The sequence below is a fragment of the Homarus americanus genome, unplaced genomic scaffold (genome assembly GCF_018991925.1).
Source record: "Homarus americanus isolate GMGI-L3 unplaced genomic scaffold, GMGI_Hamer_2.0 scaffold50924, whole genome shotgun sequence".
In the NCBI taxonomy this organism is placed as follows: Eukaryota; Metazoa; Arthropoda; class Malacostraca; order Decapoda; family Nephropidae; genus Homarus; species Homarus americanus.
This window is the reverse complement of record NW_024718094.1, coordinates 5833104-5850954: the sequence shown is the minus strand read 5'-3', so window position 1 is coordinate 5850954 and position 17851 is coordinate 5833104. Positions and strand designations below refer to the sequence as shown.

The following is a 17851-nucleotide window of genomic DNA, read 5'->3' as shown; positions in this document are numbered from 1 at the left end:
TTATTTTATACAGCTGACCTTTTGGACTTCATTACCTATGGACTTCCTACATACCATAAAAAGTAATTGAGCTGCCCTTTCTTCAACCAGTATTTCTTTGCTGTAGCCACATTCACTTTGTTTACCCTCCTGTGGTCTGCCTCTTTTTCTTGAACTCCTGCTAATTTTTATAAATGTACTGTATATTTTTACATTTACTCCTATTTCCTATACAGTATTCATATTGTCTTTTTTCCAGTCTCCTTTCCTCACTTTTACTGAATATACTGTACAGTACAGTACATGATTGCAGAATAAATCCTCTCTCTCACACACTTTTTTTATATACATATTCTTATCATTTCAACCAAATGGCAACATGTAGGATTGATTAACTTTTGTTTTGAGTACTCAGAATTCGAATCAGATTTTCATACCATTAGTATGCTTGGTAAATGTCATAGGTATGTTAGGCCAAAATGTTTACTCCGGAGACTAGGGTGTTGTGTCCGTCTATAATGTGGAGATCTGGGAATGGTTGGTGGCTGAAATGTATGAGTAAGATTTTACAGGAGGCAAATCCTCAGTCATTGGATGGGAATAAGGCATTAAAGGTACAGTATAACAGTATAAGTATATTCTGTATTTCTGTATTTTTGGGGGAGTTATAACTTGGTGCCCTGTGATTTCTCAAATATAAAACAAGAATTTGTAAATACTTTGTATTGGAGAGGTTTTTACACACCAAGTGGACCAGTCTGTAAACCCTTAAATACTCTATCTCTTAGTGCTCATAATGCTGTAGAAAGGATGAGAATGGAGGTATCCCCACAGAGAGTGTCATGCCATTTTGGTTGCTGAGAAATGGCTAGTCGTATGCAACCCCAAATTGGTGTGTTGTAATCTGAGATACCTGTACAGGACAGTAATAGTGTAAACAGTAGTGACCAAAAGTATCTCTGATACACTAACACACATATTTTCTGTTATGGTATCAGGACCGTCATTACTACTACTATTTAGATGTTTAGCTTCTTGGCACTAGGCTACAGTTAACATATGCCCATGTGGGTATATTTGGGACAATTTTAAAAACAAATAATAAACAATTTTAAGCTTAGAAACTGGTCATGCATGATATAAACAGTAAAGAAATACTGTACATGTCCTTACCACAGATTGGTACAGCATCATAGGAGCTAGGAAGAGTCGAGTAATCAAGAGACATAGAGACATAACCGATCGCCCAAGCGGCTAACGAGCCGATCAGTGAAGAGGATAAAAGTAAAGTAAAAAAGAGAATGAGAGTGAAGTGGCAATTGAAACAGTACAGTGAAATTACAGAATGTCATATGACGTGAGCAGAAGCTCTGTAAGCACACATCTCATGACATGAACCGAAGCCTAGGGGCTAAAACCTATTTATCTTACAAAGAACTTCCATTTTTGGATAAAAATTTTAAAATAATGTCTCCAAGAGTTTATGGTAGCTTGTCCATTTAAAAACAGTGACTAAATAGATACAGTTTGGCTCAATGTGAAACTGTGTACTGTATTTGTCTTTGTTATTGGTCTGATTTTGATTTGGTGTGTCTGTCTGAGGGTCTTTCTTGCTATACTCTTGCCTCTGAGGGCCCATCATTTAGGTATGATGAGTCAAGTGATATTTAAGTAAAAATATCAACTAAATTTACCTCAGAGTGATCAGTGACCTTGTATTATCTTAACTTTTCTAAAGTGAGTGGAACATTGAAAATATGTCACATTTCAACATAAAGTAATCTGAGAGAGGTGTGGTGGCTGAGTGAAAACAGCACCTTTCTCTTGTCCCAAATTTTGCTGGCTTGATCCCAGGACACTTCCAGTCCACCCAGCTGTAAATGGCTACCTAATATTACACTTGAGGAAGTGAGGGTGGTTGTGTGTAGTGCCAGCCACACTGCTTCCATGTGTTTAGTATAGCTAGTTGTGTCCATCCTGCCCTTAACAGGCTCTCAGGCTTATGAGACCCACTTTGATTTTCACACTGGATTTCACCCTTCTCACATCTGACCCAGGCCTGGGATCAAACGTGGGACACAATAGAAAGAGACATGCTTTTTACCGCTGTACCATACACTCTGCTTTCCTTCTGTACAAAATATAATTTCTGTTCAGTAACTGAAAAACAGCTGAGATTGAAATGAAATCTGAGTTGTAGTGGAATACAAATATTTACATTAAGTTAAGATGTTAAGTTAATCTGCAATTTTTTTTATATTTATGTAGCATAGTTGTCACTCATGTCCACCTTAAAGATTTTGGAAGGAACATAATGTACATCACTCATTCACTTGTTACTTGCATTTTTTAGGTATACATTTTATTTAGAATAAAGTTTTTTGACCTGTATAGCCCCCTCCTTCCTTCCTTCCTTCCTTCCTTGAGTTATTTTAGCTTTTTTTTTTTTTTACATTGAGAATTTCTTTGTAAAGAGTTTTATTATTATAAAAGTGATACATTATTCTGAGAAAACATGAAAAATTTTTGTCAAAGGCCCAATGAAGCATTGATGAACACATCATCCATGGTCACCACCACATTCACATCCTACACATTCAGTGAGATTCCTAAACACAATCATTCTTAGTTACAACCTCATTCCTGCAAGATGTATTTACCCAGATAGCTTATACAGTACTGCATCTGATTACTTCGTGCCTCATGATGACTATACCATTACAGTACAAGGTTATGGGGGATTCTTTGTACTGCTCATCAGGGGTCACTCAGCTCTACCCTCAGTCATAAAGTAGGATTTGAGAATGCAGTTCTTTCTAAATCAATAAAGACTGATAATCTAGTTAACAGTTGACTTACTGTAAAATCAATTCTGTTTTTGAGTTCAAATGTCAAAATTGAAGTGGTGTTTCATCTTCATTTTATTACTTAATATTTATTGATCCTTTTCTTTCAGATGTTGATGAATGTGAGGTGACATCAGGCTTGTGTGGCCGAGGAGCCATCTGTCAAAATACCATTGGTTCTTACACTTGTACACAGATTCTAGCAGCTGATTGCCCGCCTGGGTTTGCATTTGACTCAAACCTACAGTCCTGCTTGGGTTTGTCTTCTGTCTGGTTTTATATACAGTATAAAGCTTGGGTGTTAATTTTAATTCTTGTACAGTATAGTCACACTGCTTTTTGTATATATATCAATACTATTAATTTTGAATGGATTTTCAAACTAATCAGATAGTTACGACATGTAATCATATTTTTTTTTATAAATCTTTTCAAGTACAGTACTGTACTGTAAAACTTATTCTATATGTTTGTTTTTTTATCTCACAGATATTGATGAGTGCTTGGATGGATCTAATAATTGTAACTGGACAACTCATTTCTGTGTTAACACTCAGGGAGCATTTACTTGCCAGCCAAAGGGAGGCCCCAATGACTGTATAGCTGGTTACAAGTATAGCTCTCACCAGCAGACATGCGTAGGTATGATTTTCTTTAACAAAGCAGTACAGTATAGCCTATCACCTACAAAAACACCAGCAATAATGATATACTGGCAACAGGTAGGTATTACATTGAGCGAAGTGTATGGAATTTGTAGCTGGTTAGAATATTAGGCAATTGAGGTGTAAAAGATATTGATTACAATAAAATATAAATAAATTTTTCACATTTGTTTAATATTGACAATGACTAATAACTGAGGATGGGAAGACATCACTGATATTGATCCAAAGGTAAGGAGTGTGGGGTTAGGTCTTGTGATGGAACATTGGCTTATTTTCTTAAATTGCCTTCAAGGGGTTAGAGATGTACTGTGTTGGTTTATTGGATGATATAGAATTGTCTTATTTTTTGTGGAATGAATATAATTTTATCATACCTACATTAAGTTTGTCCCTGGGTGCTTATCTATGATAGAAAATCTGTCAATATTAAAAAGTCTTTAGGGAGCGTAGTTTTCCTGTCATTGTAGTTTACTTGTTATTGTGTATACTATATTAGTTTTACCTGTTTAGTTTATTTTGTATGCCAGTATAAGTACAGGTATTGTACAGATATTTATATTTTTCTCTTTCAATTTAGAAATTCTACAAAAGAATATTTATAACAGTACGTACTCTAAATCATATTCTCGAAGCAGCTTCAATGTTTTTTGGATTTTCACTGCAATTGTGAGGGAGGAGGGTTTTGCGGCTTTTTTTACCTTTGAGATACAGTACAGGGGAGTAATTTGTTTGTACACAAAGTTATCCTGTGGTTTATTATGTGTAGAATGTGGTATTTCTCTCTGTACAAAGTGCTTTTTCTAATTACCTACTACTGCTCCAGTTGGGCTGTCAGTTTTGCCTTTTCCAAGTTGCCCAAGCCCTTAGTCTCCTCCAAACAGATGTGGATGAGTGCTCAGAAGAACTTCATGGTTGTGACCCAGAAGAGGAGACCTGCAGGAACACTGCTGGAGCTTATGAGTGTGACATAAAATGTGATGAAGGCTTTCAATTTAGCCATGCCCTCCGAACTTGTGTTGGTGAGTATGAATTAAGATTGATATACTGTATAATACGTACGGTTTGTGTGAAAACTCTATACAAATTGCACCTACCAAAATCATAATATTTTTGGGGATGATGGGATTATACTTTGTAAGTCTGAGTCAAATATCAGTTGTTTATCTGAACATTATTCCTTTAATGATTCATTTTAGTATTGTACAGTATTTCAAACCTGATTATGAATAATATAACAAAATTGACAACATGTAGCCTGTTAAGCTTTTGTTAGTTTTCTAATGTGAATGAAACAAGAAAGTTGAGTACCGTACAGCTAATAATTCCAGCACAACTTGCCGCCTTACCTTTTTTATGTGGCTTGTGGATCATTGGGCTAGTGCCATGCAAGATCACCCGCTGGAACAACTCCCTGGCACAACCTGCTTTGCCCAAGAGGTCATTTGCATTCAAAGGCAAGGGCAATTGTCCATATGGATCATTGCTAAGACTGCTTAAGTCGCTACTCACCTACTGGAAACAGGGTTTATAAAACATGCTCTGATTCAGTGCTATCTGGCTTTCAAAGCAACTACTCGATCAAAGTCACAGCTTCAGAAAATACTTGGCCCCTTGGACAAGGCAGACTTTGTTATGAGATTGTTTAGGTGGGTAACCTCACAGTACAGGTCACTTGTTCTTTCCTTTAGACATATACAGTCAACCCTCACTTTACGCGGTCCCACATTCCGCGTTTCCACGTTTACGCGGTACCCTGCCAGAACCCGGGATGCTCACATTTCATAAAATTCATACAAATTATCCGGCCAGAATATAATTTACATTGCTGGAATTCTTACAATTTGATGATCATTTTGAATATAAACATCATAGATTTTGCATTAGACATACAAATTTTAGATCTAATGTAAGTATTTTGTTTACTCTGAGTAAATATGTTATCTTTTGTGCAAAATATATGATATTTATATTCAAAATATTCCTGGTCTTACAAGGAATCCAGCAATGTCAATTATATTATCCTAACTTTAGTTTGAGGTATTATTTATTACTATACCGTAAAATCTAGTGGTTTTCCCCCAAAAATTTCTCAGAGAGGGAAGAGCCAGCGAGTGTAGTGTGAGAAGAGGGGTAGGGAGTCGAGTCCATTATTTGGATGGACATTAACTTGGCGACTGTATTTCTCTATTTCTCTTAAGTATTAATTGTGTGCATGTACCATCATAAAATTAAGATGTTATTTTTACTAGAACATAGGTATTGTGTCGGAAAAAGTGGAGTTTGGGGGTCAGCCGGTCTCTAATTTCATTTAATCCCATACGTTATGATGTTCACTTTACGCTTTTCTCGCTTTACGCGGGTCTCCATGGGTTCAATTGACTGCGTAAAGTGAGGGTTCACTGTAATGGAAATTCTCTCTTTGTCATTTATTTTTTCAACTATTACTTACCGGTAGTCCTTATTTTAATTTTTTATGCTGTTTTTGTCCAGTTTTGATCCAAGGTCTTAAGTTCTGTAACCTCCTCCTGCAATTTGGAACCCATCTCTATCTTTGAGTTCATCAAAATCTATATGATTATTTCATATGATGGTGACATCTACAGGTTTTTTTTCATTTTAGAAACCATCACCTTACTATTTCTGGCTGGAAGCTTAGATAAGTTAAAACTTATTTACCATCTTGTGTAATTCTTTTCATTTTCTGTCAACCATACAGAAGGTAATCAGATTAAAGGATGTTCACCAAAAGACATATCTTGTGGTTTAACTCCAGTTTGGCTCTTGCTGTAACTTTTGTAAAATCAGAGCATAGTGTATAAGTTATTTATAAAATGGCCTGACAAAACATACACCATACCCAGTATTGGATTAGTTGACTAGTCATCTTGTCTAGGCATATGCATTTGGTATTCACATGCTTTTTTTGTAATTAGTACAATGACGTCTCTAAAGAGTTTTCAGGTGTTATGTTTAGGGAATAACCACTAATTCAGATGTAAAGCAGGCGTAGGTAACCTCCAGCCTGCCACAGACATGGATGAGTGTGTGGAACTACCCTGTGATGCTGGATGGGAGTGTCACAACACAGCAGGATCCTACTTGTGTCATGAGCTACCTCGCGCCTTCTGCCCTGCTGGATATAAACCCTCCAACGGCACAGCCTCGGGTTGTGAAGGTTAGGTGCCGCCTCCTTGCATGATGTGCCTGGCTGGCTCATGGTGCCTTGAAAGAGTCGCATAAATTATAGCTTTTCTTGTGACACTTTTAAGTTGTCACTGCTTTTGTAACTTAGAACTGAAAATTGCATGTGTGCGGTCAACATGTTTATCACAATCCTATAAAAGAAACTGATAAAAAGAAGTCTTCTGATATTTGTTAACACTTTGTAATCAACCTGGGTGCAAAGACATCTAGAAAAATATTAAATGTGGTTATTAATCTGGTGTTATGAGGAACAGAGTCAACATATTACTCGGACATTATGATAAAAGACAATGATTTTTTCTTTTTGATAAATGTTTATTGTATTATTGTCAAATTCATTTAAGTTTATCTATTAATTGTCTTTGCCTTTTTAAGCTGTAGCTTATTGTGGTCTAATTAAAATTCAGTCTCAAATGTGTAGCTTTATACAAATGTTGAAACCATGTTAATTTGGAAATATTTATATATGTCGTCTAGCAGAATCTTTATTTATATCTTAGTTAAAATTACAACATTGAATTTAATGCATATCAATTGTATTAACATATGTTGTTTCAAAGCATTTGTTTAAGTTTTATAAGCATCTATTTAACACAGCTTCCCATTTCATCATTTTGGTTAACATTTTCACTTTATACATTATATCAACAGTTTGACAAATCTCACCCTTTCACTGGCAGAAAACACAAGTTGTATCATTCACTCGCTGGCTGTTATTGCTAGCTGCTTCATCTAAAATTGGGTTTAAATGTTTTTGCTTAATAAACCTATTTTTAGTTTAAAATAGCTGTAGGATCATCAACAAGTTGTTTACGAACATTTGTTGTCTGTGTGATTCAAATTTTTATGGCTATGCCTAAGATGAGCCAGTTTCATCAGTCAAGGAGAGGATTAAAATGTTATAATATTGTATTGTATTTACAACTTGAAATACACATTCGATTCAAGAAACTAGCAAGTGCAATTTCATACAGATGTTGACGAATGTGTTGAAGGTCTGCACACCTGCCAGTCAGATAATGAGATATGCATTAATGAGATTGGCAAATATCGATGTGAAGCCATAAGCATCAATGAAGTTGAAGTTGAAAGGAACAGTTACGAAATTCTTACCCGTGCTACCTTCCAGCCCCCTGTTCAAGAATGTCCTGAAGGTTTTGGTTTTGATCTTAATACCAATCAGTGCCTTGGTAAGTGGTATTTAAAAAATTTCTTAACTACCCTGTATATTTCATATCTTTGAAATTTAATGCATCCTCTGTTGTGTTTGATCTGCAAACATTTCCCATGGTCTCACAGAGCTGATTGAATTTTTCCAATGATTTTTAATCCTGTCTTGTTCACAGCTGATTGACTTTTATACATTCTTTCAACTAGGCACTGTAAGTAGCAGGAGCATTATCTGATGGTGCTTCATTTGTGATATTTTCATACATTTTTAAATTGACAATATTTCCATACCTTTTTAAACTAATAAAATGCATCTTTAAAATTAAAATATAGTTGAATCTTGGAGTTCTATTTGGAAATTAGTTATCAAGGAATGTTGGAAATTAATTACCACTGCTCCTCATTTATATGCTTTGTCAGATATTGATGAGTGTAGCACTGGTCTGGATGACTGCTCGGTAACAGAGAGGTGCATGAATACCCTCGGAAGCTACATATGTCGGCTCCGTCGTCGCTGTTCTGCTGGGTATGTTCCAGATCCAACTACTGGAGAATGTAAAGGTACTGATAATACAGAATATTTATATAATTTTTATATTCTTTTAGGCTTTTTCTTGCCTAACCCGAATCAGTAGTGCACACACACACACACACACACACACACACATACTGTGTAGTTGCTCTCCCTCTCGATGTGACGTCATGGCATACACACAGCGTAAAGTGGCAACCACACGTCTAGGAGTCAACTGGTTGACTGCTTGGCTGAAATGGGTCACAACACAGAGGATGGTTTGAGTGTGGAAGGAGCTATATTTTGTTACATTAATTATGTGCTATTATATTTTATGGAATGCTGTGTTTATTTTATTGTGTATCATAGCAATAAATATGGCAGCTCATCACTGTTGCATGCAGTTTTCAAACTTATGTTTGTTGATTTTGGAGGAATTTTTATTATTATTATTCTTTCCTTTTTGGCGCTGGTTAGTTGAATCTACCGGTTGCCCGGATAATTGGATAACTAGAATTCTACTGTATATAGAAATCCCACCTTTACCAGCCTAATTAGTGTATGACCAGTTTAGTTAATAAAAAATTCTGGTTGCATGTGAATGTTCTCTTGACTGGTCAAATGGTGTTCAATTCACTTGGTATGGAAAATGTATACCTTGTGCAGTACACTATCCTTATTTCATTTTCAATATTTTTACTACCTTTATTTTGGGCACCCCAAATTATTCTTATTTTTCTTTATTGTGTGGTCAAACCTTTTTATTACATGGTATAACCCTAGAAGGGTTAAATACTTTCAAATGGGCCACCATCAACTGATGCCAAGCAAAAGTTTCCTCTGCTTCTCACTAAGTGGCAGCACAGGCTTCTAGCCAAAGGACAGCCATGCTTGCTTGCTTTGTTTTGCTCAACTGCTGTGCTGTGTAGACACTGACTGCATTCTCCAAAACTTTCAACCTCATGTAACAGTTGCTAGTTCCAAGATGCCTATTCCACCTCCAAGTGCCTCTTCTACCACTCCAAGCACCAAGAAATCTCACGAGACTTTTATTTGTTTGATTTGTCATGAGGGGGTTGCATAGATGCAGGCTGAGTGTGAGATGCATGGTGTGGTATGGCGAGTTAGACTGGCACCATGGTGATGTGGCATTGAGTCTGATCAGGTGAAATAAATGTCTTAAAGAAATTTGGGGGCTCCAGTCCCATCTCATCCCATATATTTCTTAGTGAAATACAGAGACTAATATACAGGCACTTCTTTGTTCCACTCTTGTGTTAAGCAGGATCTACTCTTGAAATAGTAAATACTACAGGGTATACAGTTAGAAAAATTATACTTGCATGAAGCCTTTGGGAGGGTTGGCCACAGTTCATGATTATCTTCTCACTATGTCGCCTTGAAGTGCCTCAATTAATTTCCTTCATTGGAACAAAATGCATTGTCAGTACAGTACTATTATATACCTGTTATGTAATTTTTTCTCCTGTATTATGCAGATGTGGATGAATGTACTGCTGGCGTTGCTAGCTGTCTCCCGGGTCAGATCTGTTTTAATACAGAAGGAGCCTTTGAGTGTCGAGTAGAATGTCAAGATGGCTTCAGATATGATCCTTTGTGAGTGTACAGTTTTCACTTGCATTAGTTTTCTTCCATAGAAGTATACTTTTTTTAAGTTTAGTAAACTATTTAATACCTCCCACTTGACAAACTAAAATTCTCAAGAAGGTGGAATTTTCAAGCACCCACCAATTTAAGATTATTCTTGAGAAACCATCCAACATGTCACAGAACGTTCTAGCCTCACGTGATTGTTTACTGTGGTGGTGAAGAGATTTTGTTGTCTTTCTCCAACATCTGTGAGATCTCTTTAATATCTAGAATCATTGGGACAAAAGCCATGTCAGACTGTCAAGAAATGGTGGTCTGTTGAGAGTATTACTTAGTTGTCCAATTTTAACATCATGTTGATGTTAACCCTTAAAATGGGACATGTAACATGTGCTGATACATTCTGGGCACATCATGCATCACATGATCACACGATTTTAACACCAGTTTTAAGATTTTAAAACTGTACTGTAGTAATATTTATCCTGCTTTAATATACTTCTCAATTTGTGCTTTCAGAGATGCTGCTGTGTGTGTAGACATCAATGAATGTCTTGAATCACCTTGTGAAAATGGGGAGGAATGCTCTAACACAGAAGGCTCCTATATTTGCACCTCTATCACCACTAGAAGAACCACAACCAATTTCACAACCACAACAGCCACGAGTCCACCAACAAGTTCTTGTTCATCTGGCTTTGGAAGAAATCCCAATAGTTTACATTGTGAAGGTAAGTAATGTCCACATATTTTATAGTTTGTTGATTTTTAAGGACTAGGTCCCACCTGAGGTAGGTTTCTTTTGGACTAACTGACACATTATAGAAAGATAACTGTAGGCCAAACACTGTTTTGAAGCAACCCCCACTGACCTGCGTGTTACATCCCTTTCATTGTGCAAGTTGAACTGAAATGAATGAAAAATGGTCTAAAAAAATCCATAGCACATTAGCTTAAAGGACTTTCTGGTTCCTCTTTCCCCAGTATGAGGAAGACTGCATTAGTCAGTAGATAATTTTATTGTGGATAGTATGCTAGCTGTCTCATGCACTGATACTAATGAATAGTTTTTTTTTTTTTTGCAAGTGGTATCTAGAGTATTTGTTTATGAAGCAGAGAACACTCAAGGTATTGCTGCTAAGCATTTGGTTTTATTTGGATGTTCAAGCAGATCTTTTGTCTAGGGATAAGCTGTAACACTCTGAATGGGTGTTAGATGCCAAATCCTTTTCTAGATTTATTCTCCTGGGGTAGATCCTTTGGTTGGATGTGTGCTTGATCAGCAACTGTAAACTGAAATTAGTATACAGATTTTCAATCTGGATGAAACTGCTTTATTTTGGAAGAGAATGCCAGGACGAACGTGTATCTCTCGCGAGGAAAATTCAGCACCAGGCTTCGAGGCCGATGCTATATTGAAGTCCGATATATCAAGGTTTTACTGTATATACATTGTATTGGTGAAATTTAAAGGGATGACATACTAAGAGTATATGATACAGGTCATCAAAAGGAGGCATTTTTGGGGAGGTTGGTGTGAATGGAGTGCGTCACAGCTGAGACAGTGGAATTTTCCACCCTGTACTGGAGAAAGTTTTTCAGGAGTCTTAACTTTTCATCTCACTTGTACAGACACAGAACTGTATTTATTTATGCAAACACCATTGTATACATACAATATATTGTAAATAAACAAAATAATATACAGTAAACAACTGCTGTACTCTATATACTGTACTCATCAGCAGATGCTGTCGTATTGAGCTTGTGATGCAGGCAGGCCAAATGGTGATATGATGATATAGGATGGCCTGCCTTTGCCCTGTACCATCTAATGTAGCAGGTGTTACCAACTGTCACTCATCTCTTCCTCCATGAAGGAGGGATTGTACACACTGTACTATGCACACACACACCTCTACACACTAGCCTACAGTAGGCATACACTATCCACACTGCTGAATGTACAGTACAGTATCCATAAATGTAATAACTTTTAACTTCTTAACACTGCTGTAACACTGTATTCTTGGCTGATTGTGTCCTGGTGCAGTAATTTACAGCACTGCACAACACAGATTGTATGCAAAACAGCAGTGAGGAAGTGAACAACCATGTACAATAGCAGCAGAATATTAATTAAGTGTGCAAGCCTACAGCCTAAGTTACCCAAGCAGCTAGTCCACCCATGTGCCTGAAACATGTGGGCATGTCGTGGCATGATACAATCTCTTGGAACTCTCGATAAAAAAAAAATCCCATACCCAGAACGGAGAGATTTTCTCAGAATTTTTCCAGAAAATGTGCATGATTTCATCCTCGGAAACTCGTTCCCATGCCCTGAATGGAGTGAGTTTTCTCGAAATTTCCCGGAAGGCTCAACATTCATTCCAGCTATTGAATAGTTCCAGGGACTGAAGATTCCTGTATATATATATATATATATACCCTGTATAATTGTTACTGAGCAAATTTGTGCAGTAACCACTTACAGTGGGGTATGCTATAACGAATCTAATTGGTTCTAGAACCTTGTTCGTTATAGCATTCGTTCGTTATAGGATTAATCCGTTCCAGGCCCCCAAATACAACCACTTAACACTGAAAAATATAATATAAAATTGTAAAAATTGTAAAAAAGTGCATAAATATGCATCTAAACCCCTGAAATAAAGAATATCATTAATACTTGTAATAAAAAAACAATAAATTAGTTAAAAAAATAAAAAATAAAAAAAATAATAATAATGTTCGTTGTAGGAGTTTCGTTCGTGATAGCATTCTCAATTTTATAGGTAAAACCGTTCGTTATAGGAATATTCGTAGTAGAATCCATTCGTTATAGCATACCCCACTGTACAAACTTACATATTGTCGGAACTTCCTCTGCCAGATATTGATGAATGTCGAGATCAAGTATGTGAGCCAGGACAGCATTGTCAGAACACATATGGATCTTACGTTTGCACCTGTGACCATGGTTACCGCAGAGACTTAAGGACACACCTTTGTGAAGGTAAGTATAGGAAAAAATTAAAAATATATCAAACACTTGAACCTGTATCAACTGTCCAAATTTCTAATCATAGGATCAAATTTATATGAAATTTCCTTTGCCACCTGAAATTATGTGAAGTTGCCAAAGGGATTTGATATTTATCCCACCCACATGGATGCTCATCTGTCTGTTGATACCTCATATTGTGGATACTTTTACTTTACTTTTATCATATTCGCCACTGATCAGATCTCTAGCCGCTTGGGCGGTTAGTCATGTCTCTGTTGCACACTGTTAGCATGTACTGGCTCCATAATGTGTCTGTACCTGCATCAGTGTTGGTCAAGTCTGGTCTTGTTATCATAACACTCTCTGGCAGATTGTTCCAAGAGTATACAATTCTCACTCCGAAAAAGTTTGCCCGGACAATTTTCCGAACTTGTGGATTCTTCAAAGTTGAGCTGTGACCCCTAGTGGGACAGACATCTGGCCGCCCCAGGTATAAATACTTGACTGAATAATGCCCTCAATTAAGTCACTCCTTGCCCATCTATAATAGAAGCTAGGCAGTTGCAGGCATTCAAATCTCTCTGGGTTACAGAGGTGCTGTAGTGCAGGCACCGGTCTGGTGGCACTCCTTCGGACTTTTTCTATCAACTGACAGTCTCTGGCATGTATCGGGCACCAGATGGGGTGACAGTACTCAAATTGGGAATCACCTCATTCTTGAAGAGCATTTTGAGGATCGGACTGTCTAGATATCTAAACAAACTTCATGTAAACCTACTAGCTTAGTTGCTTGATTCATCTTCTCACAATGGCCCAAGAACTTCAGTTCATTCTCAACATACACACCCAGGTCCTTTTGACATTCGGTCTCTGTTAATTCTGTTTCTTTATTCCCATTTGGACATGTGATATGCCTCCTTGCTTTTGGGACGACCTCGGTGCATCCTCTTACATTTCGTGACATTGAATCTTAACAGCCATTCTTTCGACCACTCTTGAAGCTGACAGAGATCTTTCTGTAGCTTTCCACAGTCCGTTTGGTTCTTAATTTCTGGAATAACTTGGCTTTGTCTGCAAACATTTGTATGGAGGAGTGTATAGCTTCTGGCATGTCATTTAGGAAACAAACAGACAACATGGGCATTGTACACTGCCCTGTGATACCCCGCTTGGCACAGGTACACATGATGATTTCATACCATTAATCACCACACACTACTTGCGGTCATGAAAAAAGTCTCCTGTCATACTGTACTCTGGCTAGCCCATGCAAGTGTGGAAAATGCCTGTAAAATAGTGGTGATGACAATGATGACTCTTTGAAAGTAGGATCTCAGTCCTGGCCCGGGACACACATGGGAAGGGTGTTTTATCCAGTGTAACCCTATCAAACATTACAGCTTTCCTCCAGGTACTCCATTTTCCTCCTGTACTAACACTGGACAATAAGTTTGTAACAAAGTTATATAGAACAGATTAACCACCCGAATGGCTAGTAAGCTGGCAAATGGTGAAATGATAAAATATAAGATTAAATGAAAAAGCTTCATATCTGTAGTTCATTCATTCTAATACCCACCATAAATCCCCAAGCTGTTGCAGTTGGGTGAAATCCTTAATGCAAAAACTGTCAAATAGCCTGGCATAGCTGTAGAATGTGTTCGGACATCACTCTCATACCCATCAGTTACTAAGTCTGTCCTCTATTGACAGGCTAATGGAACTGAATTTGAATACCAGTCAAAAGAGTAAAAAACCTTGCATAATATTACCAATTCCACTTTGGTTTTACAGCAACTAAGTACATGTTTGAGCCCAATTGTCTGCATATATAAGGTAATAATATAGATCAATGTCAATTTTTTTTTTATTATAACATATTCCAAATTCCTCTAAACATTGACATAGAGACTATTCTTTTATCGTATATTTTCATATTATTTAAATGGGATAGATATTGATGAATGTGAAGAAGGACTCCATGGATGCCAAGTAGAATCAGAACAGTGTATCAACATCCCTGGGAGCCACACATGTCAGGCCCGACCCTGCAGCCCTGGCTATAATCGTGACCCTGCTAACCCCAGGCATTGTACAGGTGAGCCTCTAATCCACCAGTTCTTCAATTTTATATGTACAGTATGCATATTTTATTTATTTTTATTTACTGATAAATATGTTAAAATTCAATGTAAGAGATTAGATGAATGAGTTTACTGTAGTACCTCAATACACCAGACTAATTGGGGCAGACCCAGTCCAGAAAATGCGAAAGGCGAAAGTCCGAAAAAAGTGAATCTATGGAGGGGGAGGACACTGGTTATTTGGACTGTTTCTAGAAAATAAGTTTTTGTTATGATGTTATAACTGTTCTTCAACAACTAAGGTCTTTAAGTGCATAACAAGGTTAGTAAAACAATATTACATCAACAATAAAGAAATTGAGACAGAAAAATACAGGTTGTGATAATTGTAGTGATTTTTCCACAACATTTTTCCTGCATGACTTGGAAAACTTGCCGGGTGGTGGGTATTCGTTGACTTTATATACAGTAAATCAACGGTTGTCCGAAGTCACCCTGGCTTACGGTATATGATAGAGAAAAGTGCTCATTTTACTAATTGAACAATATTTCTATGGAAAAGACATAGATGAGTGTGAGTCATCACCCTGTGGGTCAGAGGAGGAATGTGTCAACAGTAATGGATCGTTTAGGTGCCGTCGTCTTACACCGTGTAATCCAGGCTTCCGGAGGAATGAGGACAATAAACAGTGTGAAGGTAAGAATTGTATCAAATAACACTAAAAGTAACCTTTAGTTGGTCATAAGTTGTGTCAGCTCTGGTTTGTCCAAAAGTTGTCTGAGTAAGTTAAGTCAATAAGAGTTGGCGCTCATAGAGCTAACTGATGCATGAAAACAATGAGAACTTTTTTATGTAAATGGGTTTGATGTTGTATTTTGGAGGAAATTCAGGAAAACTTTTAAATATGGGAGTTCTAATGAAGAAATTTAGCAAGGAGAACTAAATACCAGCCTGATGTTATTATTCAACTTGCATCCTTTAAAGTTTAATACTCTACTCTACCATTCACCATAATTCCTTTATAAAGATTTTCAGTAATTATGATACACAGTACTGTACTGTACTTGTACTGCAGTTTTAAGATTTCTATTTTCCTAACATTTGTCATACAGTACAGTACTTAACTCCACTCTCGGGATCACAGATGCATAAATGGTGTTTTGATTTAATGTAAAATAAACTTTTGCCTCACGATCAGATGCACCATCATTGCATTTTTATTTCATTTTCTATAAAAGTTTTTGGTCGAATTACTTCAAATTTTAACGCCACTTTTGTCATGCCAGTCTCCTGCACAAAACCAAGTCTTAAGGCTAGATAACAACCCATTTAGGTGTAGTAGGTCAGGCATTATTGCACCACAGTCACCAGTGTGCATCTGGCTTCTTAAGCAGTGGGTGTGTGTGTCCCAGGCAAGATTTAAAAATGGCCACTGATTTATCACTTTCAACCTGGATATTTATATTTATGAAATGATAAAGTGATGTGTAGTGAAATATTTGTAATGAAATAGTGAAATATTTTTTTGAATTTATGTGATGTGGTTGAAATGGCTAATCACAATACTTGCCAAAATGGCTTTTATTTATGATTATTATTATTGTATTGTTTTTTTGGGGGGTTTCATGTGATTTCCCAGCCTTTTTTACATATGAAAGCATCATATGAATACTTATTTGACAATAACTTAGCCACGAATAGTGCTTGGGAAAAAAGTCTTCTCCGTGTTTTCTGTTCATTCTGTGGGCTCAAAAGTGGTCCTGTGACAGGCTCGTTAAATAAATTTCAGGTGATCCCGAAAGTGTTAATCACATCAGTGGAAAATTAAGTGTTATCTTATATTAACTAATACTTAGTTGACGTTGATCTAAACTTATGGAAATATATATTGTTTCTTTCTTGATTTATAATTTTTGTGCTTCACATATTGTTTAGTGGATTGGAAATTAATTGTATTCAAGTCATTTAGGATGTATTTATTTTCATTGTTTTATAAATACTGTATGTGCTGCAGATATTGATGAGTGTGTTGAAGAAGCCCCATGCACTCAGCAAGAACGTTGTGTCAACACACAGGGAAGTTACCGATGCAGAACTCTTGACTGTACCGCAGGTTATCAGAGGGATGAACGTGGACACTGTAGAGGTGAGTGTTTCAAATTGAATTCAATATAATACAGTGAAATCTCATCACGTCAATGGTCACATTATGAATACTGTACATTATGATTTTGCATGTTAGGTCTCCTGGTCAATAAAATAAAATTATCCTTTTTTAGCCCAATCACTCCCAAATGACCCTAGAATGTGGAAAAAATATTGAAAACAATTAAATAACCAATTTAAAGGTTCTGCCAGTGCCGCACAGACATGTTGAGGTGAGGTGTTGCCAAGTATACCCTTTACACTCATAGGCATGTCACTTATAATACTTGTTATGATTTGTATTTAATTTTTTCTATAAATTACTTACACCATTTTAGTATATTATTCCTCTATATCACACTGAATCGGCTATATCAATGCACACAATAGTTTGTTTATATTACATGTTGCAAAATTATATCAGAGAACACGTCACACAAACACACTCGCATCCACTGACTCACACATAAACACAAAAACACAGACACATGCAAATACACACACAGACACACACATCACTGACATCAGACACAGAGGCAAACACAACACACACACTAAATACAGTACTCTGTCTTTTGGAAGCCGATATTTCTAACACAGGTCTAGTGTTGATGGATCAAAG

At 36.7% G+C, this 17851-nt stretch overlaps 1 protein-coding gene across 9 annotated transcripts in view; it reads left to right on the top strand.

Annotated features, from left to right (window-relative positions):
- LOC121859161 (fibrillin-2-like) overlaps nt 1–17851 on the top strand; it is a 76237-nt gene that overhangs the window by 23366 nt on the left and 35020 nt on the right. For 7 of the 9 annotated variants that reach the window (XM_042355905.1, XM_042355899.1, XM_042355908.1 and 4 more), the window contains 12 exons: nt 2936–3082; nt 3315–3467; nt 4375–4512; nt 6525–6668; nt 7672–7887; nt 8288–8428; nt 9881–9998; nt 10512–10723; nt 12886–13008; nt 14954–15097; nt 15646–15780; nt 17099–17230. In XM_042355905.1, coding sequence (XP_042211839.1) covers nt 2936–3082; nt 3315–3467; nt 4375–4512; nt 6525–6668; nt 7672–7887; nt 8288–8428; nt 9881–9998; nt 10512–10723; nt 12886–13008; nt 14954–15097; nt 15646–15780; nt 17099–17230 — 1803 coding nt within the window. The remainder of the gene's footprint in view (nt 1–2935; nt 3083–3314; nt 3468–4374; nt 4513–6524; nt 6669–7671; nt 7888–8287; nt 8429–9880; nt 9999–10511; nt 10724–12885; nt 13009–14953; nt 15098–15645; nt 15781–17098; nt 17231–17851) is intronic. The other 2 variants (XM_042355902.1, XM_042355906.1) reach the window with 2 other exon arrangements.